The sequence below is a fragment of the Anopheles nili genome, chromosome 2, assembly GCF_943737925.1.
Source record: "Anopheles nili chromosome 2, idAnoNiliSN_F5_01, whole genome shotgun sequence".
Taxonomy (NCBI): Eukaryota; Metazoa; Arthropoda; class Insecta; order Diptera; family Culicidae; genus Anopheles; species Anopheles nili.
Window position 1 is genome coordinate 40,665,823 of NC_071291.1, and position 25,891 is coordinate 40,691,713.

General features: G+C 47.9%; 6 protein-coding genes across 6 annotated transcripts; 5 read left to right on the plus strand and 1 right to left on the minus strand.

Annotated features, from left to right (window-relative positions):
* Nucleotides 1-5,410: 5,410 nt before the first annotated feature.
* Nucleotides 5,411-12,326, plus strand: LOC128731626 (myogenesis-regulating glycosidase-like). The gene is made up of 5 exons (XM_053824759.1): nucleotides 5,411-5,612; nucleotides 10,192-11,071; nucleotides 11,154-11,718; nucleotides 11,773-11,929; nucleotides 12,007-12,326. Exons 1-5 carry the CDS (start codon nucleotides 5,411-5,413, stop codon nucleotides 12,204-12,206), a joined length of 2,004 nt encoding a protein of 667 aa, XP_053680734.1. The 3' UTR covers nucleotides 12,207-12,326.
* Nucleotides 12,327-12,464: 138 nt separating this feature from the next.
* Nucleotides 12,465-16,246, minus strand: LOC128720619 (nucleolar protein 6). The gene is made up of 4 exons (XM_053814298.1): nucleotides 13,756-16,246; nucleotides 13,054-13,682; nucleotides 12,671-12,964; nucleotides 12,465-12,587 (listed from the first exon to the last, which is right to left on the minus strand). Exons 1-4 carry the CDS (start codon nucleotides 16,244-16,246, stop codon nucleotides 12,465-12,467), a joined length of 3,537 nt encoding a protein of 1,178 aa, XP_053670273.1.
* Nucleotides 16,247-16,547: 301 nt separating this feature from the next.
* Nucleotides 16,548-17,976, plus strand: LOC128723045 (zinc finger protein 771-like). The gene is made up of 3 exons (XM_053816753.1): nucleotides 16,548-16,558; nucleotides 16,605-16,716; nucleotides 16,789-17,976. Exons 1-3 carry the CDS (start codon nucleotides 16,548-16,550, stop codon nucleotides 17,974-17,976), a joined length of 1,311 nt encoding a protein of 436 aa, XP_053672728.1.
* A 265-nt stretch (nucleotides 17,977-18,241) lies between these two features.
* On the plus strand, nucleotides 18,242-18,856 carry LOC128722220 (uncharacterized). The gene is made up of 2 exons (XM_053816075.1): nucleotides 18,242-18,311; nucleotides 18,377-18,856. Exons 1-2 carry the CDS (start codon nucleotides 18,242-18,244, stop codon nucleotides 18,844-18,846), a joined length of 540 nt encoding a protein of 179 aa, XP_053672050.1. The 3' UTR covers nucleotides 18,847-18,856.
* Nucleotides 18,857-18,861: 5 nt separating this feature from the next.
* LOC128723056 (zinc finger and SCAN domain-containing protein 21-like) lies at nucleotides 18,862-21,104 on the plus strand. The gene is made up of 4 exons (XM_053816764.1): nucleotides 18,862-18,880; nucleotides 18,928-19,010; nucleotides 19,115-19,243; nucleotides 19,320-21,104. The coding sequence occupies exons 1-4, from the start codon at nucleotides 18,862-18,864 to the stop codon at nucleotides 20,421-20,423; spliced, it is 1,335 nt and encodes a 444-aa protein (XP_053672739.1). The 3' UTR covers nucleotides 20,424-21,104.
* Nucleotides 21,105-22,381: 1,277 nt separating this feature from the next.
* Nucleotides 22,382-25,474, plus strand: LOC128723066 (putative ammonium transporter 2). The gene is made up of 4 exons (XM_053816776.1): nucleotides 22,382-22,839; nucleotides 24,026-24,421; nucleotides 24,492-24,724; nucleotides 24,792-25,474. The coding sequence occupies exons 1-4, from the start codon at nucleotides 22,382-22,384 to the stop codon at nucleotides 25,472-25,474; spliced, it is 1,770 nt and encodes a 589-aa protein (XP_053672751.1).
* Nucleotides 25,475-25,891: the final 417 nt, after the last annotated feature.

A 25,891-nucleotide genomic window follows, 5' to 3' on the forward strand; every position in this document is an offset into this window, starting at 1 on the left:
TGAGTGTCGAGGTCGACTTTCCATTTCCCAATCACCTTTTAGGGAGGGGAAGAATTTGCGGGAGTTCGTGAAGACAGTGGCTGGGATTTGTTGCAACAAACCTCACGAAGCTGGAATAAGTACTGTTCGGTGGTACTTGGCGTGGAGAGTTTCACGATGACATGCTTATTTGAAACGTTTAGTAAAGACACGCAGAAATGAGCAATGTTTTCGATAACAAAGAATGTGTGAATTTTGCAGAATACTCCACGTGGTAGAATCGACTGTTTGCGAGCGAGGAAAATCTCTAGCTTACCGAAAGAGCAACTCCTGTTGATTAGCTAAACTTTGGATGCTTCCAAAAAAAAAGGACACATCAGTCTCGATCTGTTTGGAATGCATAAACCAACATGAAACCGCAATTATGTAACCAAACCACGTGCCACGGGAAAAGTAAACACATCTGCTTATACTCCTCGACAATCGGTGGGCGTGTGAAGAAAACACATCCTTCCGGTCACGAACGAGGCACACACATTTTCATTCGAGGAAAAACCCTCCCATTTTCCCTCGTTGTGTAAAAATTTCGCCCGACGAAAGGCAACATATGTTGCTCAACGTGATTTCGCGCCCACGCTCTGATAAGTGGCCATTTTGTGGCTTGCGAACTCGCAACGGAAAACGTCAACTTTACCTTCGATCCTCTGGCCACCGGGGTTGTTGTGATGTCACGCCCGAGGAAGATCATCCTTGCAACCTTTTTTTTTTTTGCTCTCCTCATATGCTGTCATTAAAAACATTTTACCGAAACTTCGCGTGTACCACGCTGACGACAACTGACGGGAAGATGTAGCCAAAAAACCACCACCTCAACCTCCCCCTCGTGGACATCGTGGGGGCGCTTCACTTCAACAATGTAGCCGGTTATGGTCGGGAGGGTGTTGGAAAACAACTAAGGGGAGGGACCGGACATTCCCGGCATTCGTGGCAGAGCGACACGAAGCGTGCGACGGAAAAGGGAGTGGGTCAACAAGAGCACAACCGTATGATTGATAGACTCCGGGTTTTTGTAGGTGTGTTCCTTCGTCGTTTGCCTTCCGTGTGGCGTGTTTTTGGCCACCGGCGGCATCATGTCGTCGCCATCGAGCGAACGGCCATCGAAGATCCATGGCATATGGGTGGCTAATTTTAGGATAAACCACCCCACCCGTAGGATGAAACGCGATCAGGTGTGATGATCGGAGTCTCCCCCGCCTGGTTTAGGTCGGTTCCAACAACCCCGTGGATCCTCGCGAGCCAAACAGACGTGCGACATGTGAACTTAATTAACAAAACGGGGTCAGAAGCGGTGTCAGAAGTTGAAGTCCCGCGGTGGAGACGTTACACGAGCAAGGGGTAACCAGGATGGTGCAGAGTTCGGTGGGTGGTTCGAATTTCATTTCTCGCACCTTAACACGACACACACACATACGCGCGCGCGCGTGCACACGATGCATCCGTGGCTCTAATCGACTTGGTATGGACGCTCCAAATGCGGAAAAGTTTTGAGAAAAACATCCGATCACTTTGAAGTTGCGAACCTATTGCTAGACCTATTAGTGTTGTGGTTTGTGTGTGTGTGTGTTTGTTTTTCGGCATTCTTGGAACATCTTTCACAACACCACGGGAGGGATTCTCTACTACAATTTGTTGTAACAGCGAAAGGCTGTCGCAATGAAAGTGCTGAAAACTTGGACTTGCCAGGGAAATCAGGCATGTTTCGCTAGGTGTACAACAACAACGGTTGGTGTGAAAAGCCAAGCGTTGGAGTGTCCATTTTTCGGCCTACTGTGGTTCTCAATTTCAGCGGGGTGAACATTGAGCGAGGTTGCCAATGAAGAATTTAAACGGATTGAATCGCAGGAGTAAAGAAAAACTCCAATAAAATCAAGTCATCTGGATCGAATTTAATCTACGATCACTTTGAACTATTGAAAGCCTAGTTAATTTCATCTCGTTTGAAGCGAATTTTCATAACTTCCTATCGTTTTCCGGAATTCAAGAAAAGAAAAAAAAATGATTTAATGTGACATTCCCCATCTAATTGATTTCAGAGACATGCCTCATATCATCCCTGCATCATCGAGAGCTTAACGTCAAACATTCCAACACACCCGCTCGCCCCCAACTGACACTGACCACCCTCGACGGCTGTCTCGGTCATTGAACTGTGAAAGTGATCATAACTAATGCGATTTTGAGAATGTGCAATCAATCTTTCGCTGATCATCCTCCTGTTGCAGGATCTCTACCCGGTCTTGCCGGCGATGAGCGATGAGGCGTTGCGTTAGGCGTGTGGTCGCGGCAGGTGGCAATCAAAATCTCGCTCTCTCACTCACTCACTCTCTCTCTTTCGCACCTCCCCCACCGAGATGAAAGATTGTTCGCCGTACGATCGCCGGATCAGATGGGAACGACACACGAGCGCGCGCGCGCGCGCGTGTGCGATTTTCCACCGGTGTGATGCAAATTTTCGCACAACCATCGGACCTCCCTAGCTACAGAGCATGTTAGTTTAGTGCACTAATGAGCGCGCGCGCGCGTACACACACGACACGTTGGCACCGGGCATACGGGGTGGTAAATTATTATTTTTTTGCTTCATCTCGCTTCTCTCTCGTCTCCTTCATTTTGCATTCATGTCTCCCTCGAGGTTGATCGTTTCGAGCAATCGGTGACGGTACATGAATTTCGCCCTAATGACCACCCCCTTGAGCGGGGTGGTCTCTCACCCTTGAGGTTCCGAACGAGCCGAATGATTGAATGCGGTGGTATGTGGGGATTTTCACCCTGGAGTGTACAACATCATCCCTTTTTTTTTCAAATGAATCCCCCTGGCAAAGGGAAAGGCATTTTTTGTGCTGATATTACAAACATTAAGATGTCACGGGAAGTTGTATTTTTCGAGCAGTTTTAAGAAATCGTTTGCTGCTTTTTCAAAACGATCGTCCGCTGGGAAAAAAACCCCACGAGTAATGAAGCCGTTTCCGAGCTCGTTAGCTAGCACGCGGATGCTGGATCGCGGACGTACACGAGGCCGGGAAATTAATTTCCCGTACGAACATTAGGGAAATTGGAAAGACTTAATTTTGGTTGGTACAGTGCTGGGGGATTCGTGTGACTCCCGCCGGATGACGTCTGTTGTGACCTTCCACATCGAAGAATGTGCGTGTGTTTTTGATGCGACTTAACAGCTGATCGGTAGTATGATGTTTTTTTTAATGTTTGGACGATCGCAACATATTTGTGAAAACGAAATTGTGCTATAAAAAGACGCGCAAAATTGATTCTTACTCTAAGAGCGCTATTTTAAGTGAAACCAAATGATCTCTCTTCCCTTCGTGCTATTGTCCTCCCTACTAACGCATATCAAATCGTTTGAATTGTCCTCAAAAGATGGTAAAATGCCGACAATCACGTGCAGTTGGGATGGGGGTTTTCCTTACACATCGTTACTTTTAAACCCTGCTTGGGCTGCTATTTTTAGTGCATGATCTAAGAGCACAAGTATTGTGAATCGAACACTCAAAAAAAAAAGTCAAACCAAGGTGAAGAAAATGAGCGTAAAAAGTTACATTACACTCAAGAGTCGTAAAATGCCTGTGATGTATCTCTTGATGATCGTTTCGTTACAAGAACATTCTACCAAAACAAAAAAAAACGTACGCATATGCATTTGGCATTCCAAGCGAATCAAGGCGCGATATTCAAAAGCCCTCGTTTATCTCACTTTGGTGGAATGTCTGCCCAACACGGAGTTGGTTGGAATTTCTGCCGCAATTTTCACCGGTGATCTCGTGCGAAAAGAAAAACCAAAAGAATGATTACATTATTCGATCATTACTGGTCGCGGCATCTTTCTTTGGCGGGCCGCAGCAAAAGCAAACACACGAGCGTCATAAAGAAAACCAAACAACCATCCCGGGATTGTTGTGTTTTTTTTTGTTTCTCTTCCCATCCCTCTTTTAATTTTCCACTGGCCAATCCATTCGCCGGCATATCATGCCTCATGATCGTTAACCAAATACCACACACACACACACACACACACACGCATTCGTGCAACCATCGAGAAAAGCATGTTTGGTCGGAAAAACCGAGCGCTCAACAACGGCACGATTAATCAATTCTTCTGCAAAGCAACACCATCCGGGTCCAAGTGACAAGGTCGAGGAAAATGAGATTGCGTCCCCCCGTTTTCACGAGACACACGTCCACCCACCCACCCACCGGCCCGGAAAAACCTTAAGAGAACACACGTCGGGCGAACTCGTGAGCGCGATTTTTCCTCTTCCTTGTCCCGGGGGAGGGGGGAGAAAAAAAAGGACAAAGTTTGGGTGTTTTTTCACCACCACCCGGGCACCGGGTATTCGTGCGACCGCGGGGATTTTTGGGGTGTGTCGTCTTCACAACCACACGACCACACGACACACGGGACGAGAGCGGCATCCGAGCGGTGGGAGAATCTCGTTTTTTTTTGTATGGCCTTTTCACCACAGTCGCGGACACTGCAGGTCCGCCGGGTGGGTGGGTGGTTGGCTGTCGTTGAGAAGAGGGAAAAAAAACCTCCCAACATCGTCGATCTTCCTTCGCACAGCATTCGACGAAAATGCGCGATCAGTCGCGAACCAGGCGGACCAGGCCGAGGATCGTCGCGTGCGTTCCGTTTTTCTGATTCCGTGATTGTCGTGATTTGAACGGTGTCCTGTCTTGCTTTACCACGCCGTTGTGATGGTGTAATCGAGCGTGAATCGAGCGGTCGATCCTCGCAACTTTTGTTCGTATCTCGAACGTTCTGGAAGGGTGTTATCGCGTGTCGTGGGAACAGCAGACTCCCCATCGAAAGGGTGGCTTATCCGGCAAACAATGCTAATGGTGGAACATTAATCAACACACACACACACACACACATCATGTACGGCCCGGCAGCGGACGCATCTATCTGTCGTCTGGCATCGGGATGGGTGTCCGGGAGTGATAGCGAAAATGGTGCAATGTATGTAAGTGCACGTTCCGGCACGACGTGAGCGTTAGTGCGCGATTGTACACCGTTCCGAGAGTTTCCAATCCCACCAGAACCGTGTACAGTGGGAAAGTGACGGTGATTTTCCGCTGGCGGGGAAAATTCTCTCCTCGTGAATGAGCTGGTGTACGTTCCAGAACTCCATCCAGCACCCTCCTGATCGTGGTGGGTCATTTTGGTGTGATCGACACTAACTCCACAAACACAAACGAAACCCATCGTGAACGAAGCCATCCTTAAACCGAACTCGGAAGCGGACGGTTGAAGGATTTATATTTACCGTGTTGCGTGAGTGTGTGTGTGTGTAACGAAATCCGACGCATCCAGGATCCCCACGGTTAAGCGGAAGTGATTTTGGTGCTTGTGGCGATGGCGATTCGGGTGACGAAAAAGTGTTGCCTGTTTTCGACGCTTGGTGTGCTCGTCCTGGCGGCCGCATTAACCGTGACGCTGGTTTTGGTGTTGCGGGACGATGAGGAAATTAGTGAAACGTACCGATTCGCAGCCAGTTCCGTTGAGTTGCGGCTCGAAGAGCAACCGGATCATCGGTACGTGCTGAGCATCTATCGAGGTAAGGGCAACACTCTTTGGCTTTCATCGAAGTGATTGTAAGGATAATCGGAACGAGCGTGCGTGGTTGTTGGCAGCACGATTCTCACCTCAAATCTCGGCCCACGGAGCAGCCGAAAGGAAGCGAGGAAAGTGTTTATTTTCCGCTTGGGAAGAGCGTTTTCCAACGAACCTTGTTTGGTTGAACAGCTCCGTGAGATGGCCAGGGAGTAGTATTGGGTGGATCAATAACAGACGCGCTTATTATGGCTGGCGTAGGAAAATAAACATCGAATTATTTTTATTTGCTGTTGCGGACCACAACCAAACCAAACGTCGATCGTGCTTTAGTTGGGTCGGTCGGTTGGGAATAACATTGAGAAAACATTAAACGGGCTAGAAGCAGATTGATAAATAATCAACCCGGTCGGAATTAGCTGGTGTCTGGTTTTTTGGTACATTGGAGGGATTGGAGTTGTTTGGAATTTTCTAACCACAATACAGCGAGCTGGTACGAGTCCTTGAGACACCAATAACCAGCACTCCCACGGTTGCTGCCAGCGAAGCCGACAATTTATCGTGCTTTTCAAGTGCTTCAAGTGATGACTCTCATCAGACGTACCTTAAAAATTGCGATAACCATCGAAGGAATAATGGCAACTAAACGGAGGGGGCCTCGCCAACAACCATTTTGTGCCACTAAAACGTTCGATCCATCCCTCTCCTTGCTCACGTCGGGGACAGAAAAGAAAAGCACGCCAAAATGCATCTGCACGCGGATGCATTAGACGGGAAAGTGCAACCCATTTGGCATCGAGTTCACTCGCAAAAAGGGATCGTTCCGCGCGAGTGATCACACACACACACACACACCCCGTACCGCACCGCTTGCACCTACTCACCACGTACGGAGATTGCATCATGTAAACCGCAGATCGGAACGTCACGGTGCATCGCTCAGATGCATTCTTTCCTGCCCGGTGGTACGGACACGTTGCACTGATGCACCGATGCACCTAACTTTGACAGACATCGCTCAAATCGCGTTTGGCTGGCGTTGATCGTGTGGCTGCGGTAGGGGGTTTGTGATTTCCCCCCACGGCTAGCATAAATCAAACATTTACGGTTGAAGTGATTGGCAAACGCCCAACGCCGGTAATTTGATCGTTTTGGGCAAGGGAAAGACGAGCGGCAACGGGGTTTGAGAATGTCGCACGTCAATGGCGAAAGTGAATCGCTAAGTGCTTCGATATCCCTTCGTATCGTGAAAATTCATCCCAAGCCAAGAAGCCGTAAGTGGTGTGATGGTTTGACCTTTCGGTATGTGGCAGGTAACACATTTAGTTGCTATGTGTACACATTTGTAGCATGGGAATATTATTGACCCCATAGCTCATCGTTAACAGGCTCGTGATTGATTTGAAAAGGGATGAATTTAAACCATTGGGCACGTGTTTGGGCTCTTTTCGACAAAGGGATTTATGGTCAAAACTGGCTCAAGGCAGCCTCAGATTTAGTTTGGAACAATGTCCCTTCAAATTTGTTTTGTACTTCGCTATATTTTTGCCATAAAGGCTATTTGTGCCTAAAGATGAATAAAATCTCTGGCATTTTAGTAGATTGTTCTGCTTACATGATATAACAAACGTTTTACGGTCAAGGCCTGCTTTGTTATGGCTTACTGTGTCTTGAAATTTGAACATAGCTGGATGCTTGGCCCTGCGTACGAGGGAGATTCAGTAGATTTACACGTTCAATTTCTGATGATTTAGAAATTCAAAAGATTCAATAGCTGAATGATGAAATTTAGCAGTGACGATAATTTCAACTATGCATAGACATGCTCGCTTATTCTCCAGTCTAAAGCCATCTTCATTAGACAAGGTAATAATAACATTAGGATTAATTTCGAATAGACCTTAAATCACAGCTGAAGCATGATGAGAGCTTTGTCTCACGTCTTGTTTCTAAATTCGCAACATTTCATTTCCGGACTCACCACCAGCCGCACCACTCCGTCTCTAGCTCACAGTAAACACACCGTAAATTAAGATCCATGTGAAAAAGAGAACGAAAAAAAACGGAAAACAGCAACAAAAAAAGTCCTAACGCGTCAAAACAATGAACCCACCCACGGGGACGCGCACGTCAACCTAACTTGTCACGCAGCACCGCAGCGGTAATGAGCGAATAAACAGATAACAAAAAAATTAGTTATCACTTTCCTGCGCCGCGCGCGACACAGGATATGGGTGTGGGAGAGAGCGAGAAAAAAAAATAGACACAAAACCATAAGCCGCTTCCCGGTGATGGACGAGCCCGACGGGTTGCCATCATTCGTCGTCGCCTCCGGATCTTCCTTGGGTTCGGTGTCCCGGATGCGGGGGTGGCGGGTAGGGACGAGCGCGGAAAATGCAAGGCAACAAACGATCCATGACAGGCGACATGAAAACAGGGCATTAAGTAAACGGACCCTCCCACCGATCGACGGCATCATGCTTTCTCGCGTGCGCCCGCGCGCGCGTGTATGGCACCGTGTCCGTTTCTTTGCGATCTCGACCCGGCTCGAAGGTGTTTACATTCTTTGCTGATTGATGAACCCCACGGGTGCTGATCGCCGGCCCCTAAAGAACACCTTCCGGAGCTTCCGTCCGGCTCACGAAAGAGAGAGAGAGAGAGCGAGAGAAGACAAAAAGAAATACTAAAAAACGCCCAGGAATCGCCATTCACGCCGCTTGATTTCTCCGGTCGGGAAAACCGCTCCACCTTTGGGGGCTGAATTTCTTTTTGCCCCAGCGTGTGTGTGTGCGTGTGTGGTTGTGTTTCATTTTTCGAAAGGAATTAAATTTAGAACGATCCAAAACCGATGCCAACGGGAAATTTGCTTCCGCCCTGCGTGCTCACCGGTCACACGCTCTTATAGCCGTGTCCGATTGAAGGAGGACCCCGTGTCGATCGGGCGCATTTTTCATCCCCCTCCTGGTCCGGTTTTTCCGGACCTCGACCCCGTACACGATCGTATCGGATTGCCACACGCCCCGTGGAAGAAACCGTGTCGAGTATCTTTTTCCACATTTTGCCATTTCCTGCACTCTCGAACGGCACCACGAATTTTGTAATGTCGCCCGTAAATCATGCCCGCCGTGCTCTCTGGAACAGAGGAGCTCGTGGTGGGAAGCACACATACATATGGCCAGTGCAAAGGCGAACTCGTCTCCCGTGGTGTCGTAAATGGAAGCGCGCCAGAAGTGAGGCACATAAACCCGCGATCATAAACCGATAGTGCAATCTCGCGAAAGGATCGCGTAGGGAAGGCAAGACAACTCGATAAGCCGAGTTCGGCAAAACAGGGGTTGTTACCTAACAATCGGGACACCGTGTGCGTAAACACCTTCATTGTCTATCGATGGTTTGATGGAGGAAGAATTATCTCCCATGCCCGGCAGATAAGACACACTGTCAAGCGCTTCACATTGCGCGGTTGATCAATGATTGCTGACTGAAGGGTTCGATTGTTGCCAACCTTGGGATGGGTAGCAGCGTATCTCTGCCGCGGGGACAGAAAGAATAGACCGCAACACGTGACACGAGGTTTCAAACCCCTTCATCGAAAATCTGAACCGATCACACGCGCGATTTGCGGGCGAGTTTCGCGGTCCATTTTTCAAAAACAAAAAACCGACATTGGCGGTGGTTTCCTCCTGCCGATCGGGTGCGCGGTGGAGATAAAACATCATTTGGCTCGAGAATCGACGAAAAATGGCCATAATTAATGGGATGTTTCCTGCGCCGCGCTTCCTAGCTGGCGCTTTTGCCAGCCATAAATCTAGTTGCTCCTTTTCGCCGCGTCGTTTCTCACACGGTGCCATGCTAATGGCGCTTCATCCTACGGTCCGTGACACGGTTCCGTGAGCGGTTGATTTTGGCCCGCTTTTCCCCAGTTTCGTAACCACACACACACGCGTTTGTCCATTGCAAACGCTCACGAATGGCAACCCATCATTGCGCGGGTGCACGAGAGGATTAAAAGCAAGCGCTTGAAATTAATTTCACATGCCGGAGAAATGAATTACTCCTTCTCCTCTTTATCCCCTGGCAAGGTGATGAAGGGACAGGAGTGGGAAGGGAATTTTCATAAAAGGCATTGGACCATTGGGGTGTGATTTATTCCGCACACCCACACACCCGCTATCTAGCAGAATCAGGTCAGTGTGGCTTCAGGGACCCCGTTCAAAGCGAGCAATAAATAATGATATTTCATCAAAAAACATTCGCGCGAAAAACGCGCCAACGGGAGCTGCGAGGAAAATTGAAATTCCATTACGGTTCCATCCACCGACCGCTAGGTGGCGCGCAGGTGCCACGTGAAGAGTGTTCGCTGGATGGATTTTAAATGCGGATGGTCTTGAGTGTACCGTTCATGCAGTTTACATTTTCAATCCTTGTTATCAAATCGACGACAACATTTGCGAATTATAGTAGTTGTTGATAAAAAGTCTCTCTAAAATTTAAATCTCTCCGAAAAGTACGCTCACAGGGAGCACAGAATAGAAGTTTGAGAACACTTTTAATCTGTTATTACTCCACCCTCATACACCCAGGAAACGATCGCCTGCAGCGGGTCACTTTCGATCATGATTTTACGGACGACTCCGACATCGAAACGTTTCCAAAAGGCATGCGCCTGCACGGTAACGGCCAAAACATCGAGTTCCGTGTGCTGGACGACAGTGCCGGGTTTTCCTACCTCAGCGTAACGCGCACCCTCCGCAAGGGCCAAATCAGCAGTGACATGCTGCATCTACACGACACCTTTGGCCCCGATGATGCACCCCTACACTGGTACGGTGGCCCAGAGCTAATGGAGCAGTATTACCCGATCGAGCGGCTGCGCTTCGACGATTACCCATACATCACCAAAGAGCTACACAGCGCCGCCATCATCGAACGCTACTGGCTCAGCACGGCCGGTGTCTTTTTCTACGTCGACAAGGAGGTACCACTGTTCCTCGACCAAGACGACGAAGTGCTGCGGCTAACCGCGAAGAAAGAGCTACCATACTACACCTACGATGATGAGTTTGTGTTCAGCTACCGCATCGGTGTGGCAGCTGACGCACGGGAAGCCCACCGACGAGCGGTGGAACGCGTACTCAACCAACCAGTCGACATCCCGGACGAACGGATGGTTCGGCAACCGATCTGGTCGACGTGGGTGCGTTACCGGCGCCCAATCAGCCAACAAACGGTGCTGGAATTTGCGCGCGAAATCAACGCCAACGGCTTCAAGAACGCACAGCTCGACATCGACGATCTGTGGGAGGTGTGTTACGGTTCGTTGACATTCAACACCGTCACGTTCCCGAATGTTACCGAGCTGACGGAGACACTGCGCGAGATGGGCTTCCGCGTGACGCTTTGGGTGCATCCGTTCATCAACAAAAACTGCGAACCCTGGTATACGGAGGCACTCAGCAAAGGGTAAGTGTGTGTATGTTGGTCACATACGAGAGCCCGCAGCCGTTTGACTTTCAGCCATATCTCACAAACTTCTGATACACAGCTACTTGGTGAAATCGCACAACGAAACCATCGGCTACAACACAAAATGGTGGAACAGCGGCGAGAATGAGGCATCGTACATCAACTTTAACAACCCGGACGCGGTCGAGTGGTACCGAAGGCGGTTGCGTGAGCTGCAGGAGCTCGGTATCGACAACTTCAAGTTTGATGCAGGTGAAACGAGCTGGGCACCGGCGGATCCAGATATTGGTGGCCCAACCGCACTGTTACCATCGAGCCAAACCGTCAACTTCGTGCGGATGTGCGCGGCGTTTGGTAGCATGATCGAGATACGTACCGGTTGGGGTACGCAGGATCTGCCGGTGTTTGTCCGGATGCTCGATTTTGATACGCGGTGGGGCTGGAATAATGGGCTACAGTCGCTGATACCGACATTGCTGCAGATGAACTTGAACGGGTACCCGTTCGTCCTGCCGGATATGATCGGGGGCAACGTGTATGGCGATGACATACTGACGAAGGAGCTGTTCATACGTTGGCTCGAGGCTAGCGTCTTCATGCCAAGCATTCAGTTCTCTAAAACACCCTGGGACATTGACGAAGAGGTAAGACGAGAGCTACCATTCTAAATACCATTCTAATTGCCACTCCATCCACAGACCATCGGGTGGTCGAGGAAGTTCGCCCAACTCCACGAGACGTACGCAGACTACATCATCCAGCGGATGCGGTTGGCGGTGTCGCACGGTACACCGGTAAACCCTCCGATCTGGTGGCTGGATCCGACGGATCATACTGCCCAAACCATTCACGATGGTAAGTGTGTGAACGAACGCTGTCTTTCCTACATGGCTCAACTGTATAATATACTCCGTGTGCTGTTCATGCCACAGAATACCTGCTCGGGGAGGACATCTTGGTAGCGCCGGTGCTCACGGAGTTCGCGACATCCAGAGACATCTACTTGCCGAAGGGTACTTGGCGCGATGGTAACACAAACCGGGTGCACGAGGGTGGCCGATGGATTTACAACTACACGGCACCGATGGACACGTTGCCGTACTTCGTCTCTGCCACGTTTCAAATTAACTGAAGAAATGCCACGCAACCGAAACAACGCTACAGTTCCTTAATATTGCAATCCAAATGGGGGTCCCTTCGATAATTCGCCACTGCCGTGAAGGGCGCGCGATACCGAGAGAGAGAGAGCAATGGTCACGTGAAACGGGAGCTCTGATCGTGATTTTATTTACTTACTTTATTCGACAATCCCAAGTATAATAGTATTGTTTAACTAAGTAAGTGTTGTTTTACGTTTTGCATGACGATGAGCGCGTATTACTAGCGGTTACTACCTTCTTTCGACGCGCTTCACCAATCCCTGGCCAAGGATTTCGAAATCTCGCAATAATGCGTCTATGTTCAGTTGCAGCGTGCCGTTTTCACCCAGCAATCTTCCATTTACGTTTGTTGTCTGTAAAGAATGAATGAAAGAAAGAAAGAGGGTGAAGTGTTAAGACATTCGCAACCGGATCCGATGTCTGATTAGTGCTATACCGTAAAAGGTTTCTCTTCCAGTGCCTGCGGGCGCCATAGCACACCAATCTTGTCTCCACCGCACGGATCGTAGAAAAAGATGGCGAACTGGCCATAGGCTTCGCGTAGCTCATGCAAGTAAAACCGCACCACATCGAAACCGGCCGCCGGTTCCTTTTCGGGAGGATTCATGAACAGACTCGGTTGCTTCCGGACGCCAATCTCGCTTGAAGCGCGTACACCGATCGGTAGCACGATCGTGCTGTCCAGGTGGATTATAACGTTGTATCCTTCGAGACACGGTTGGAAGAAGTCCTGAAAAATGGCCAAGCGGCAAAAAAGGCATAGTGGGATTAGAAATTCCAGTCACAGCACATAGTATTGTTGGATTTCTTTTTTCGTACCTGAACCCTGTTACGGAGCGTCGGTAGGTTCGATTCGATAATGCCAATCGCCGCTTGCGCCAACAGGGTGACCCGATTCAGTATCTCGACCGTGGGTGCCCTGCGCCCGAACAGTCCGTACTTTCCTGCGTCACATGGTGTGACGATCGTGAGCGGTGGGAACGACTGCCGGTGATCGTAGAACTGTTTCTCCAGCTGATCGATCGTGTCACTGGTCAGTTCGTCGTTAAAGTTCACTACGATCAGCTCCTTGCTCCAATCGGTGGAAGCGACGTACTGCAGCCAACGCAGGAACCCGGTCTGTGGTTGTACCGGAGGTTGCAGAGGTTGGTTCAGGTACAGTGCCGCTAGTAGCAGCTCTGTGCACTCGTCTGGCCACAGGTAAGGGTCGATTAACTGTGCGTACAGCCATCGTTTGGCGATGGACGCTACTGACCCGAAGGAGAAGTGTTGCTGGTGCAATCCGTGCAAGATACTGGTAAGTTTCGGTAGTATCGTTGCCTGCATCTCGAGCGCGACACTTTCATCCGTGTCCTGCTGCAACCGTGTTACTTTGTTCTCCGAGAGGTACTCGCGCAGGATACTAATTTCCCGCTGGTGAATGATGACGAAGCGGAAAAGGTATTTTTCTGCGTCAAAGGTTAAGAATGAAAACAATTAGCGCTGGAAGACGTTACTTTACCAACAGACATTGTCACTTACCATACAGCACATCAAGATAATCATTGTAAGCATGTGCTACCGGTTTGCTGGTTCCATTACGCACGTTTTCCATGCAACTGGCGATGCGAAGATAGAACGCAGCCTTTAAACGGCGGATTGCTTCCAGCTCTGTGGGCCATTTACCGCTGGTTGCCAGTTGAATCGTCGCGAGAATTGGTTTACCACTCAAAAACACCAGCTGCCCATTCACCAGCAGTCCACTGGCGGTCGGTCGCGGAGGATCAGGATCGGCATACCGGAAGACAGCATCCGTACCGAGAATGGCATTGATCGTCAACGGAAGCTGGTCAAGGTCGCGCATCATACGCCCAAGTGTATCGAATGTACGGATGACGGCAAGCGATCGTTCCTCGATCGTCTCGTGCATTGCATCTAGCTCCTGCACAGGCCATGGTTTTATTGCTGCCTCGAACTGGGCCGCCAAATAGCTGACCTTTTTCGCTTTAATATCTAAATGCGCGTTCAGCAGAAACAACACGATCGAGCGCACGATCAGTCGCTTCTGTCCGATTGGGTTTTCCATTTCACCCCACACGCATGACTCGGTGATCGAACCATCTTTAAAGCGACGCAGCTCTGCCTTGCCATGCCAGAAAGCCCGGAACGCCTCACTAGCTGCTGCGTCGATCGCTTCCGGGCCCTTGTCGACTAAATTAAACGCGTCCGTTCTGTTAAGAGAAATGCCGAGGGCAAATCGGGGTTCAGCGGTCAGAGTGCACTCGTCAGGTTGAGCCGTAGCCAAAGGAACGAGGTAAGAAGCGCGTGTGCCTAGTCCCTTGCGCAACAACCGTTCGACCATGCGGGTAAAGAGGGCTTGCCGATCACCACAATAATTCAAACGGTCGGCGTCCTCCGCAAAGGAATCGATCGTGGCATGGATGAGTCGAGCATCGTTAATGATGACGATGTGATCATACTGACTGAACGCCGAATAGCTAGCCAGGAAGAGTGCGAGGAAAGAATTGATCTTGCGATTGTCCAACAACCGGATCGCTAGAGCGCTTTCTTGGCGTACACGCCGGTACAGATCCACCGGTAGATTGGCCGTGATGTTCAACGTCCCAAGTGGATCCAGAAAGACCACCTCGTAATAGCGGAAAAACGATAGGAGCGTATCCTTGCTGCTTTCGTCGAACGATATGCCCTCCGTATCCCAACTGCTACCGGCTAGCTGGTTCCAGAAGAGTCGAATAACCTGATAGCTGCTCATGTTAGGATAGATTCGCTTGCTCTGCAGCAGATAGGCGATGTAGAACGTGATCAGGCCACCGTCAAATCCATACCGGCCACGATCGAAATGACGCTGACGTGCCCACACTTTCAGCAGAATGATTGCTTCACGGATACTGTCCGACTGGATGATACCTTCAAGCAGTTCTGCGTTTTTCGCCAAACGCACATCGTACAGTATAGAGCTGTTGTAGTGGGGCGTTGGAAAATTTTCATAATCCTCTTCTGTGCAATCCGTCTGAGCCCGTCCGATTAGGGCTGGCCGTACGTTATTCCGATGCGGAAGGAACCGCTTCTTAGGAAACTTGCTTCCATCGATAATGGCATGCAGCTGAAAGTGCACCTTTTTCCTAAATCGTGCATCAGCTGGCTGCATTACAAGGACCGGTTTCAGCTGATCGCCCTTCAGTGCCTCGAAACGAATGCCCGACACTAGGTTTTCTCCACCCGACTGCAAAAGACGTTGTGCAATCGTGCAGAGATAATGCGCCCGCTTGCAATGATAGCGCAGATTCAGATAGTCTTCTTTGTGGAAGCATTTCTCTGGGATAACCAACAAAAGATCCACAATCAGTGGTTTGCCAAACGAGGTGCGAAGCATTCCATCACTGCCGCCGATCGTACGCACATGGCGCTGCTGAACGAATCGAAATCGCTCGTTGCCTATCAATTCCTGCACGTTTTCCAGTTTGTCTAGGCTTAATGGAAATTCCACACCATCGTAGTTCAGGTCCAACAGCCATCGATCGCTAGTACCATCCTCAACGGTTTGCAGCACCTCTTTGAACTCTTCGATCCATACTTGCACGAAACGACCCAGCTTGGTTGGCACGCGCACCTCTTTTAGCATTTCCTCTGTTTGCATGCGAAAGAGATTCGAGTGATAGTAATTTTCAGTTTCCTTTAAACGGTTTAGCTCTTCCACAGTTGGCGGTTTGTACAGCTCCTTGACGGCTTTCACACGCTTCCGGTGTGCCTCATCGTCATCGTGGGCGACCATTTTGCGCTTTGCTGCTTTGGACATTTTTTTCAATGGTTTTGTGGCGTGTACGAAGGCACCACTTTCGAGGCCACTATCCTGGCTATCGTTGGCAATAGAATCGTCTTCATCGTCCTCGTCGGTGCCATTCTCTACCATGGAATCGTAAGAATCGTATTCCGTTTCAACGGGCATCGGTTTTTTCTTTTTTTTGTTCACTAATGCCATCTTTTCGGTGGCTTTCTTCTTTATACGATTCATGATTATGATCACTTAATCACCTCGGAGTAAATTCGTTCCCCGAATGCACTTACTTTACACACAAAATGCAATTACTTTATTTAACAACTGTTTTATCACGCTGAGTGCCGGAACTATTTGCTACGCGCACATTGTTTTTATTTTGACATCACTTTAAACCGAATCACGAGGAGCATGACAGCTCCATACACCACCGCATTGGTGCAAAATATTTATAGTGCTTTAACGTTTTCATAGGGCTGAAAGTGACAGGAATTTGTTTATATTATTGTGTTATTTAGACCACGATAGACGAATCGGGATGTTTATTTTGCCTGTTGTTTAAAGTATAATAGCACTAAGGTACTTGAATTACCAGTGTCATAATGCAAACTTGTGTATCATGTAATACTAAAAACAATGGCATGATTGCCATCTATCACCATCCCAATGAGCTCGATGAAATGTTCCAATCCGTGACGGGTATTCAGGTGAGCTTGGCAAATGTTTTCGAGACAAGACCTTTTGAATGCGAACATTAAATGAATTGATTTGCATTACAGGTTAGGCCTAAAGATCATCTTTGCGTTCCATGTTATGATGAGATGAAATCTGCGCACCGTTTCAAGCAGAGATGCATACAAAACAATGTACTTCGTTTATCAATAGAATCGTCTAAAAATCCAGTCTCTAGCTCGCTGGAACAACGGGTAACTTGTACCTCAGGCGTTTCCACCACATGCCCTGAAACATGTAAAGACGATGAAGTTCACCAAACAGTGAGGCAAGAGATAAATACGTATGAGAACTGTGAAACTGATATAACCACTTCCAACACAAAACGAAAGGATGAGTGTTTTAAAAAGGCTGTTAAAAATTCCAACATAATATTGTATATTGACAACGAGCAACACCACTATGATGAACCTCCCAGCAACGAAGAGCCGGAGCAACAAGAACAGGTGGAGGAATATACACTAATGCACGTGGTACCGATGGAAAAGGAAGACGGAGCCAGTTTACATGAAGCTGGTTTTCGAGACGATACGGATACTGCGAAAGACAATGCTTTATTAGATGTACCTAATAATCAGAATGTTGAGCAGAAAAGGGAAGATGAAAACAGTACTCGAATTTCTCCCCGTTTACCGAAAGTGCACAGCTTGATGTGCGAATACTGCTTCCAAGAGTTTGACCAGCTGACAGACAAAATAGAACACTCTGACACGCACCAAGCGGAACCCAAACCATTTAAATGCATTCATGCTGGCTGTAACGGTTCGTTCAAAGATCGGGTTGGTTTGCGCGCACATGTTCGAATTCACGCGTCAGTAAAACGATACGCCTGCCGATACTGTTCCATGCGCTTTCATACACTTGGGAATAGAAATGCACACGAGCGCACTCACAACGGAGAAAAACCTTACATTTGTCCCAAGTGTGGAAAAGGGTTTGCAGAAGCAGGTAATCTTAAGAACCATATTCGCTTCCACAACGGGGAACGACCATACCCTTGCAGCATATGTGATAAAGCGTACCGAACACACTACTCTCGCTCTGTGCACATGCGTTCACATACGAACGAAAGACCATTTGCTTGTGATGACTGCGGAAAGAGTTTCTTTTCTTCCGGCAAATTGACCATCCATCGGAGGATACATACTGGTGAACGACCGTATGAATGCTCATCCTGCCCGGCACGATTTACCGATACGTGTGGACTGAGACGACACGTTGTTAAAGTACACTAACGACGTAAAATGAAATGTACTTTACCCTGTAATGTATTGCATCTAGTATGCTGATGGAAATTAACAAGAATAGATTGCTCAACGTCAAAATATTCCAATCGTAGTAACATACCATTGTAATCGTTGCGCTTCATTCGACAACGAATATAGGAAGCAAACGGAATCTAAATTCTTAGTGAAACAATTTATTTAAAATTAACATTAAAAATTGAAAATCAAATTCATTTAAAGTATTTTGAAATTCAGAATTCCCATAAAAATGAATATGAATCAACAAAAGATTCCAATTCATTCGGAACAGCAATGTTCCGAAATTTTTGGCGAACCAATGCAATGTAAGTAAGCGAAATTCTTCGAACATCTCACAGTTATGTATATGATTTCTCATTTTGTTCCCTAGTTCCTCTACAAATTGGAAATGATACGTTCGTTGTCACGTATCAAGACCAGCGAATCATCATTGATCGAAGGAATTGGTTCTTGTCCCACATTCTGCAGCCCACTAAAGCAAATGACGAAATGGATTGGGAGCAATCATCAATGTACAATCAGCCAAACCAACCGGCAATAAACCATCAGCAAGTGATTGCTCAGCTGTTGCTAGAACTGCAAGCCAGAAGTAATACAACTGCAAGCCTACAACCTGTACAAGCTTCGGAATTTATGCAAGGGAAACGATTCTGCTTTCACTATGATAAACAAACAGACACGCAGGACCTATCATATTATCAAAAAAGAGAACAGAAGCTAGTAAAACATGTCCACTACTTCACAGAACCCCTTGTTAAAAACATGGCCACTAATACGGATGCAGTTGTTCAGTTGATGGCAGGAGATGAATTTTCTGAAATATCCAGCTATTCATTGTGAAAAAAAACAAGAAATATGCAAATAAACTGCATTAGTAATTGCTGATTTCTTTAGTTCTGTGGCATTTTACTTTTCAAACAGAATTATTTTTCACTGGGCACAGCTACTTGGAATTACGCATTTTTTTCATCGGTCCGCACACAAAACAAGACTGCCACAACAACGTTTTGTTTACATTTTTTGTGGCAAAATAGACGCAATTTTGCAATCAACTTCAAACAAGTGCTACTTTCACAGCAAAATGAAATCTAATTAATGCATCGGATAGGTCATCATAAACTCTATCATGAGCCGAAGTCGTTGTGTCGCGTGCCATACAGAGGAACGCGGTATGATTGCGATTTATCAACATCCCCGCGGTGTTGACCGCCTCTGGAGCTATGTTACTGGAATTATCGTAAGGCGTAAAAATAAGTAAACATCTTTCGTAACAAAAAAAATGACCAACAACGAATGAATTCTCACAATTGTAGGTAAAATCGAAAGATCAGCTCTGCATTGCCTGCTACGACGAGCTACGTGTCGCGCATCGTTTTAAAGAAAAATGCATCCACAACAATCTGAACCGATTAGGGTTAGGACTGACAAAGAGACTACCGCCACACGCACCACAGGAGCCGGCGGTGAACGACGACTCGATTTCAGTTCTCACAGAGACTGCAGTGCCATCTCGTCTAGGAAACAGTAGCCATGCATCGAGCGAAGAGTGCCAGCAAGTGCAGCCCAGAAATGAACCCGGCAGGACCGATTTTAGCATCAAATCCGAACCACCGCAACAGGAAGATAATAACGAGGTGACCGAACAGCAGCAGGAAGATTGCGGTTCATCGCAAAACGACAGCAAATGTGAAGCGGATCAAATACGAGCGAGAACATCCTCGCTGGAAGTGGTAAAGATGGAACTGGAACTATCGCTGGATGACATCGGGATACAACCCGAATCAGTGCTTTCCGACAGTACGATCAAAAAGACGGACGATGAGCACGAAAACAAATCTTTCGAAAATATGGCGCTACCATCCGGGGCGCTAAAACAACATCAGCAGATAGAGCACAAAAAAGTGCGTCGAGAAAACACGAACGCCGTCAAGTACCGGCGAGTGCTGACGGGCAAGATAAACGCACTCATGTGCAGGTATTGTTACCGCGAGTTTGACGAACCCGGAACGAAAGCGTCCCACGAGGAGACTCACCTCAACGATCCGAAACCATTCCAGTGTTCCTACGGTGACTGTAACCGGTTGTTTCAGCATCGATCAGCCTTAAATCGGCACTTTTATACGCACGTCACGCCGAAACGGTTCAAGTGCAGTGTCTGTCCGAAGCGGTTCCATCAACAGAGTTCGATGGTAGTGCACGAGCGTTTGCACCGTGGTGATAAACCGCACATTTGCCCTCAATGTGGCAAGGGCTTCACCCACGTGTCCAACGTAAAGCGACATATTCGGTTTCATAACGGTGAAAAACCGTACCAATGTGGCAAGTGTCCGGCACGGTTCACCACTAGCACGGATTTGCGCCGGCACATGAACAGCAGACGATGCATGATGATGTGGTCTATGAAGATGGCAAAATAAGGGACAACCACGTGAAAGACTTGTTACGTTTCAATACAAGGGGGCTGCATAGCAGGTGTCGGCAAACCTTTTTTTTAACGCCAGATGTGCGCAGAATTTCACTTACTTACATTGCATTGGTTCGACAAACATTTCGTTTCGTTGCTGTTCTAAATTAATGGTAATTTGAAATGAATTGTTTTTTTTTTTTAATTTGTACGAAGACTTTAGATTCCGTTTCCTTCCAATGTCCGTTGTCGAATAAACCCCAACGATTCCAATTGTATGTTACTACGATTGGAATTTTTTGGCGTTGAGCAATCTATCCTTGTTAATTTCCATCACCATAGTAGATGCAGTACATTACAAGAAAAATTACATTTCATTTTACGTCGTTAGACGTTACGTTACCGTAACGTTACGTTACGTATCAATATATAGTGTAGGACCTGATTTTCACATGTTCATAACGTGTTTAACCGTTTGAACTATGTAAGAGTCCGAAATGTTACATTACTCTTTAATTTACCGTAGATATCAGTTCTATTACTGTAAAATGTTCACTAGTTTCTTTGAAATGTTTTGTATACACAAGTGAATATCTTTTTATATTCAAATAAATAAACCGGTGGTATCCATTGGCATATCCTTCCATTTCCTACTGATCAACAGTTGTTAAAATAAAGCTTTATTTATTCAACGCGAAACAAACGATTCATTGAACCTAATATGATTTGTTTTATACATTAACATAATTTCGCCCCATCGAATGAACAGAGTTACATTCGAAACTATTTAAATCATGATAGAAAAAACGAGTGATTATCAACAGGTAGTTCTCAAATCTTCCGCAATTATGTTTCCAATGGAGTATCTTAATCTGAACCCACACGGCTAACGGTTACCTTGTCGAATGGCTTATTAAACCACGCACATGTACATCCACTCCGGTTTCAACTTTAATTTCGCACCGGAAGTGTGTCGCGTGCAAAATTTTCACCCAATTCCCCAAACCAAGAAACACTCAAATCAATCACGGACCGGAACGAAATTATGTCAAATTCCTAACGCAAAGCGTACGAACGCATCCATCCACCCGTACAGGATGCTGTAACGCCACGAAGCAGATATGCCCGTCGAAGTTGGAGACCCCCAATTTGGGGTTGATTGAGAGATGCGGCGAAAAAGCAACAACACGCACTAACAACCAACACAATTTCCATTCCCATTCAACAGCAACCTTCCCGGTCACGAATGAAGCCATCCGACGGGGGACGTGTATCCGAGGACACAACCGCAAGGGTCTCGGTCACGGTGCTTTGATCTCCGGGTGTTTTGATCGACAACCGGCGATAGACAAACGGGTGGCAGCGTGAGCCTACACGCTACACGTTCGCGATTCATTGGCGCTCGTCGGCCACCTCCCGCAATGCGACACGTGAATGGTGTGATTGGGCGCGACCCTTCCCGGTTTCAGCACCTCGTTGAAGGGGCCCTCTTTTGGAGGCCCCGGTACTGTCATCCCAGCACGTCGACGTTTGTTTGCATGGCACGGCACGCAAACCCGCTGGACGGGCTTCGGAATGCTTTGCATGACCACGGGTCTAATGGCTTAATGACATCTAATTTTTTAATGAATTCTCCACTGCGAGAAAGCAAGGAAAAATACACCTAAACCGTAAAAAAACGTCCGACGGATCGGGAAGGAAATTGTTTTCGAATTTTGCGACACCGCACGGGCTAGCTAAGCAGCTACCGAGCCACCACCACCGGAATCAGTAACCAGCGAGCGGTGTTCGGATTTACACGCCCAGGAGCATAGGCAGCGAAAAAAAAAGGCTCTTCAAACGCGGTCCTTTTTCGTGAGAGGACGATAGCGTACGTAAAGTGTACGTGATGTAGTGATGCGTTAAAAACCCTTTTTGCAGTGTGACGGAAAACGGAAAATTTTAAAAACAGGCGCGCGTGCGAGCGCCACTATGGCCAACGCCACAAACACAGCGGAAATGGCCACACCAACACCCAACCCGGGTGCGTTTCAGTCGCTCGCACGCAACAACAGCTACGTCATCCCGGGTCTGTACGATCTAAACGTCGAGGACACGAACTGGGTGCTGACGTCGTCGTTCATCATCTTCACGATGCAGACCGGCTTCGGGATGCTCGAGTCCGGCTGTGTGTCCGTCAAGAACGAGGTCAACATTATGATGAAGAACATCATCGATATTGTGCTGGGCGGGTTCACGTACTGGCTGTTTGGGTACGCGATGGCATTCGGGCGGGGCGAACTCAACAACCCGTTCGTTGCGCTCGGGGACTTTCTGATCGATCCCGGTGTTAGTGATCCGCTGTTTGGACCGATCTTTGCCGCGTTTCTGTTCCAGCTGTCCTTCTCGACGACCGCGACGACGATCGTTAGTGGTGCTATGGCGGAAAGGTAAGACAAGAGCGCTTTTTTTTACATGTCCTTTACGTCCTTTCCAACGCGTCCTTATCAGGTCGAGAAGACGCCGCCTTTCTGTGCGATTTGCTCATACATAAATTACAAAATAAAGGACATCTCCATTAACGAAAATAGGACCGACGTCTTGTGTAATTTGAATTCGTTAAACTAGAGCACACCGATTCCTGCCCACGGCCGGTTCCTGGCGCCGGGGAAACACAATCAGGACAACAAAATTCACGGTCAAAGGTCTAACCTAATCGCGTGGGGACCGCGGTAAATCATGCAACTATCTCACCCCGAGCAGGGTATCAATTTTAAATGACCCACCACGGCGGAAAACAACCACGGATTTACGGGTTGTGTGTGTGTATGTGTGTGCTCCAAAACACGGGGCTCTCGTTATCCTTGTATGGGGTCACTAAATTGCGGCCAGCCTGCCAGCTAACTTATTGCACCACATGGCAGGACTTGGGTGTGCTTTAATTCGTGGTGAAAACGGCAAATCCGTAAGGCATTCGTGGTGGCGTTAATAACGAAGCTTCTCGCACGAAACAAGCAGCCGCATGAGGTACGGCTAATTGAAATCGAAAACATTTCCCACGAAGGATACGACCGTAGGAGAAGTAGGCCGTTTAGGCGTATATGGGCGCCTACTTCTGGAACTATACGAGAGATGACCATTGCAATTTTAATCTAGTCCCTGGATCTAAGCTCAGCGACGAAAACGTTTTAAAAAATGACATTTATAACAGGTCTTTTATGCTGTTCGAAGCAGCTAAAAAAATGGAGTAAATCGGACTTAAAACTCCTTATTTGTAGAGGATATAATACTGCATGAGTTGATCTTCATTACATGTAGGTTATGAAACACAACAAACAAACAAAGACAAGATGATATGCTAGTGATATGATAAGTTTTAGATACATATGATATGGTTTTATATATATACGAAATGTTTGAAATTTATACGGTATGTCATATATGATATGTTGAGGATATATGTAAAGTGGTAAAGATATATAATAATATGCGTAATATATTGATAAGTTAAAACTTTAGCCCCGAACCAAAACGTGACTAAAACTTGAGCCAGTTGTTAGTATTTGGCCCATCCCTTAACCTCCTATTGCCACCGCAATTTGCCTCCTTTTTCTCTCTTTCTCTCTCGCGCGCCAGGTGCAACTTTAAGGCATACTGCATTTTTTCCTTCTTCAACACGATCGTGTACTGCATACCGGCCGGTTGGGTGTGGGGTGAGCACGGTTTCCTTAAGAACCTAGGCGTTGTGGACATCGCTGGTAGTGGACCAGTTCATCTGATCGGTGGCGCATCTGCATTCGCATCAGCCGCTATCCTTGGGCCACGGTTAGGTCGTTATGCAAAGGGCACGGATCCGCTGCCACTCGGTAACCCGGTTAACGCTTGCATGGGCCTGTTCGTCCTTTGGTGGGGCTGGTTGGCGTTTAATTCCGGCAGCACGTACGGCGTTAGTGGGGCCAAATGGGCGTACGCAGCTCGTGCCGCCGTTATGACGATGATGGGTTCGTTCGGTGGTGGTAGCTTCAGCATCATGTAAGTGTGCAGGAGTTAAGGTGTGCGTCCAAAAGGCATCCGCGGAATGAACCGTGTTTCGTTCCCAAAGCTACTCGATGGTCAACAATGACGGCCGCATGGACGTGGTGGATCTGATCAACGGCATCCTGGCCTCCCTGGTGTCGGTTACAGCCGGTTGTTATCTCTACCACGCGTGGGAAGCAATCCTGATCGGTGCGATCGGTTCAGCGCTCTGCTGCTTCGGAATGCCCCTATTCGACCGGATGGGTGTGGATGATCCGGTTGGGGCGAGTTCCGTCCACGGAATCGCAGGCATTTGGGGTGAGTATTGTGTGAATTCCTAAAAACATCGTGCTTTTTGTTCGCCCAACCATTGCTCGATTCGCAGGCGTACTGGCGGTGGGCTTTTTTGCGGACAACCCCCTGCGGATGGACACGACGGGTGGACGGTCGGGGTTGTTTAAAGGCGGAGGCTGGTACATGGTTGGCGTGCAGTCCCTGTCCGCGCTTTGTCTCGCTTGTTGGGGCGTTTGTTCGACCTTCCTGCTGCTGTGGCTCATCAACAAGGTCGTCCCGATCCGGATGGACCCGAACGAGGAGCTGCTGGGGGCGGATTTGATGGAGCACCGGATCCGCCACACGCAGATTGGCATCTCGCGGGCTCTTTCGGCGCTAGCCCCGATTCAGCTGGATCTGGATGATGTGATCGATGCGCCACCGATCGGTCGAAATCCTGGCCATGAGCGGTGCGTGGATGAGATTGAAGCTGCCAGTCAAAAGTTGCACCAGTGGCGACAAGCGATGGATAAGTTTGGCAATCGTGAGCAATCGGCCACGGGGAAAGCGAGTGGGTCACGGCGTCGTGTGAAGGGTTTCTTGAGCCGTGGTACACCAGCGAATGGGGCGGAAAACGCTGGATACGAGCGGGATGCAACCGTGTCGGTGAAGATGACCAGCGGTAGAGCACCGACGAAGGAAGTCCACCAAATGGCCGTTATTGGAAGCGAACAGAGCTACCAGCTTGGTGGTGGCGATCGCAACAGTGATCGTAATTTTGCGTGGATTGATTGAACGGACCGCCGAGAGGCGGTTTTCTATCCCATCGAGCGTGCTGTTGCGGTTTGTTGTTTAGTAAAATGTAAAAAAGTACCCTAAAAGTGTCTAGCACAGTAGGTTTGGGTCGATAGAGCCAGTTGAGAAATGAAAATGAGCAAAATGAAACTAACCTTTGTTTTTTTCTTATCCTGCAACACGCCAAACGGAAGCTAGTTGGAACTGCTAGAACTGTCGAATGGATTTCACTGTACATATTCACCGAACTATATTGTTTTCACTGCTTTTTCACTAATATTTCACTTCCATCATGCCGTTTGAGCGCACCACGCATTTTTAATTTAACAGCTACACTTCTCTACACTCTATATATCACAATGACGGTCAACGCGAAACAGTCTTAAATAGAAAATAAAACTTAAGTTAAACTTACCG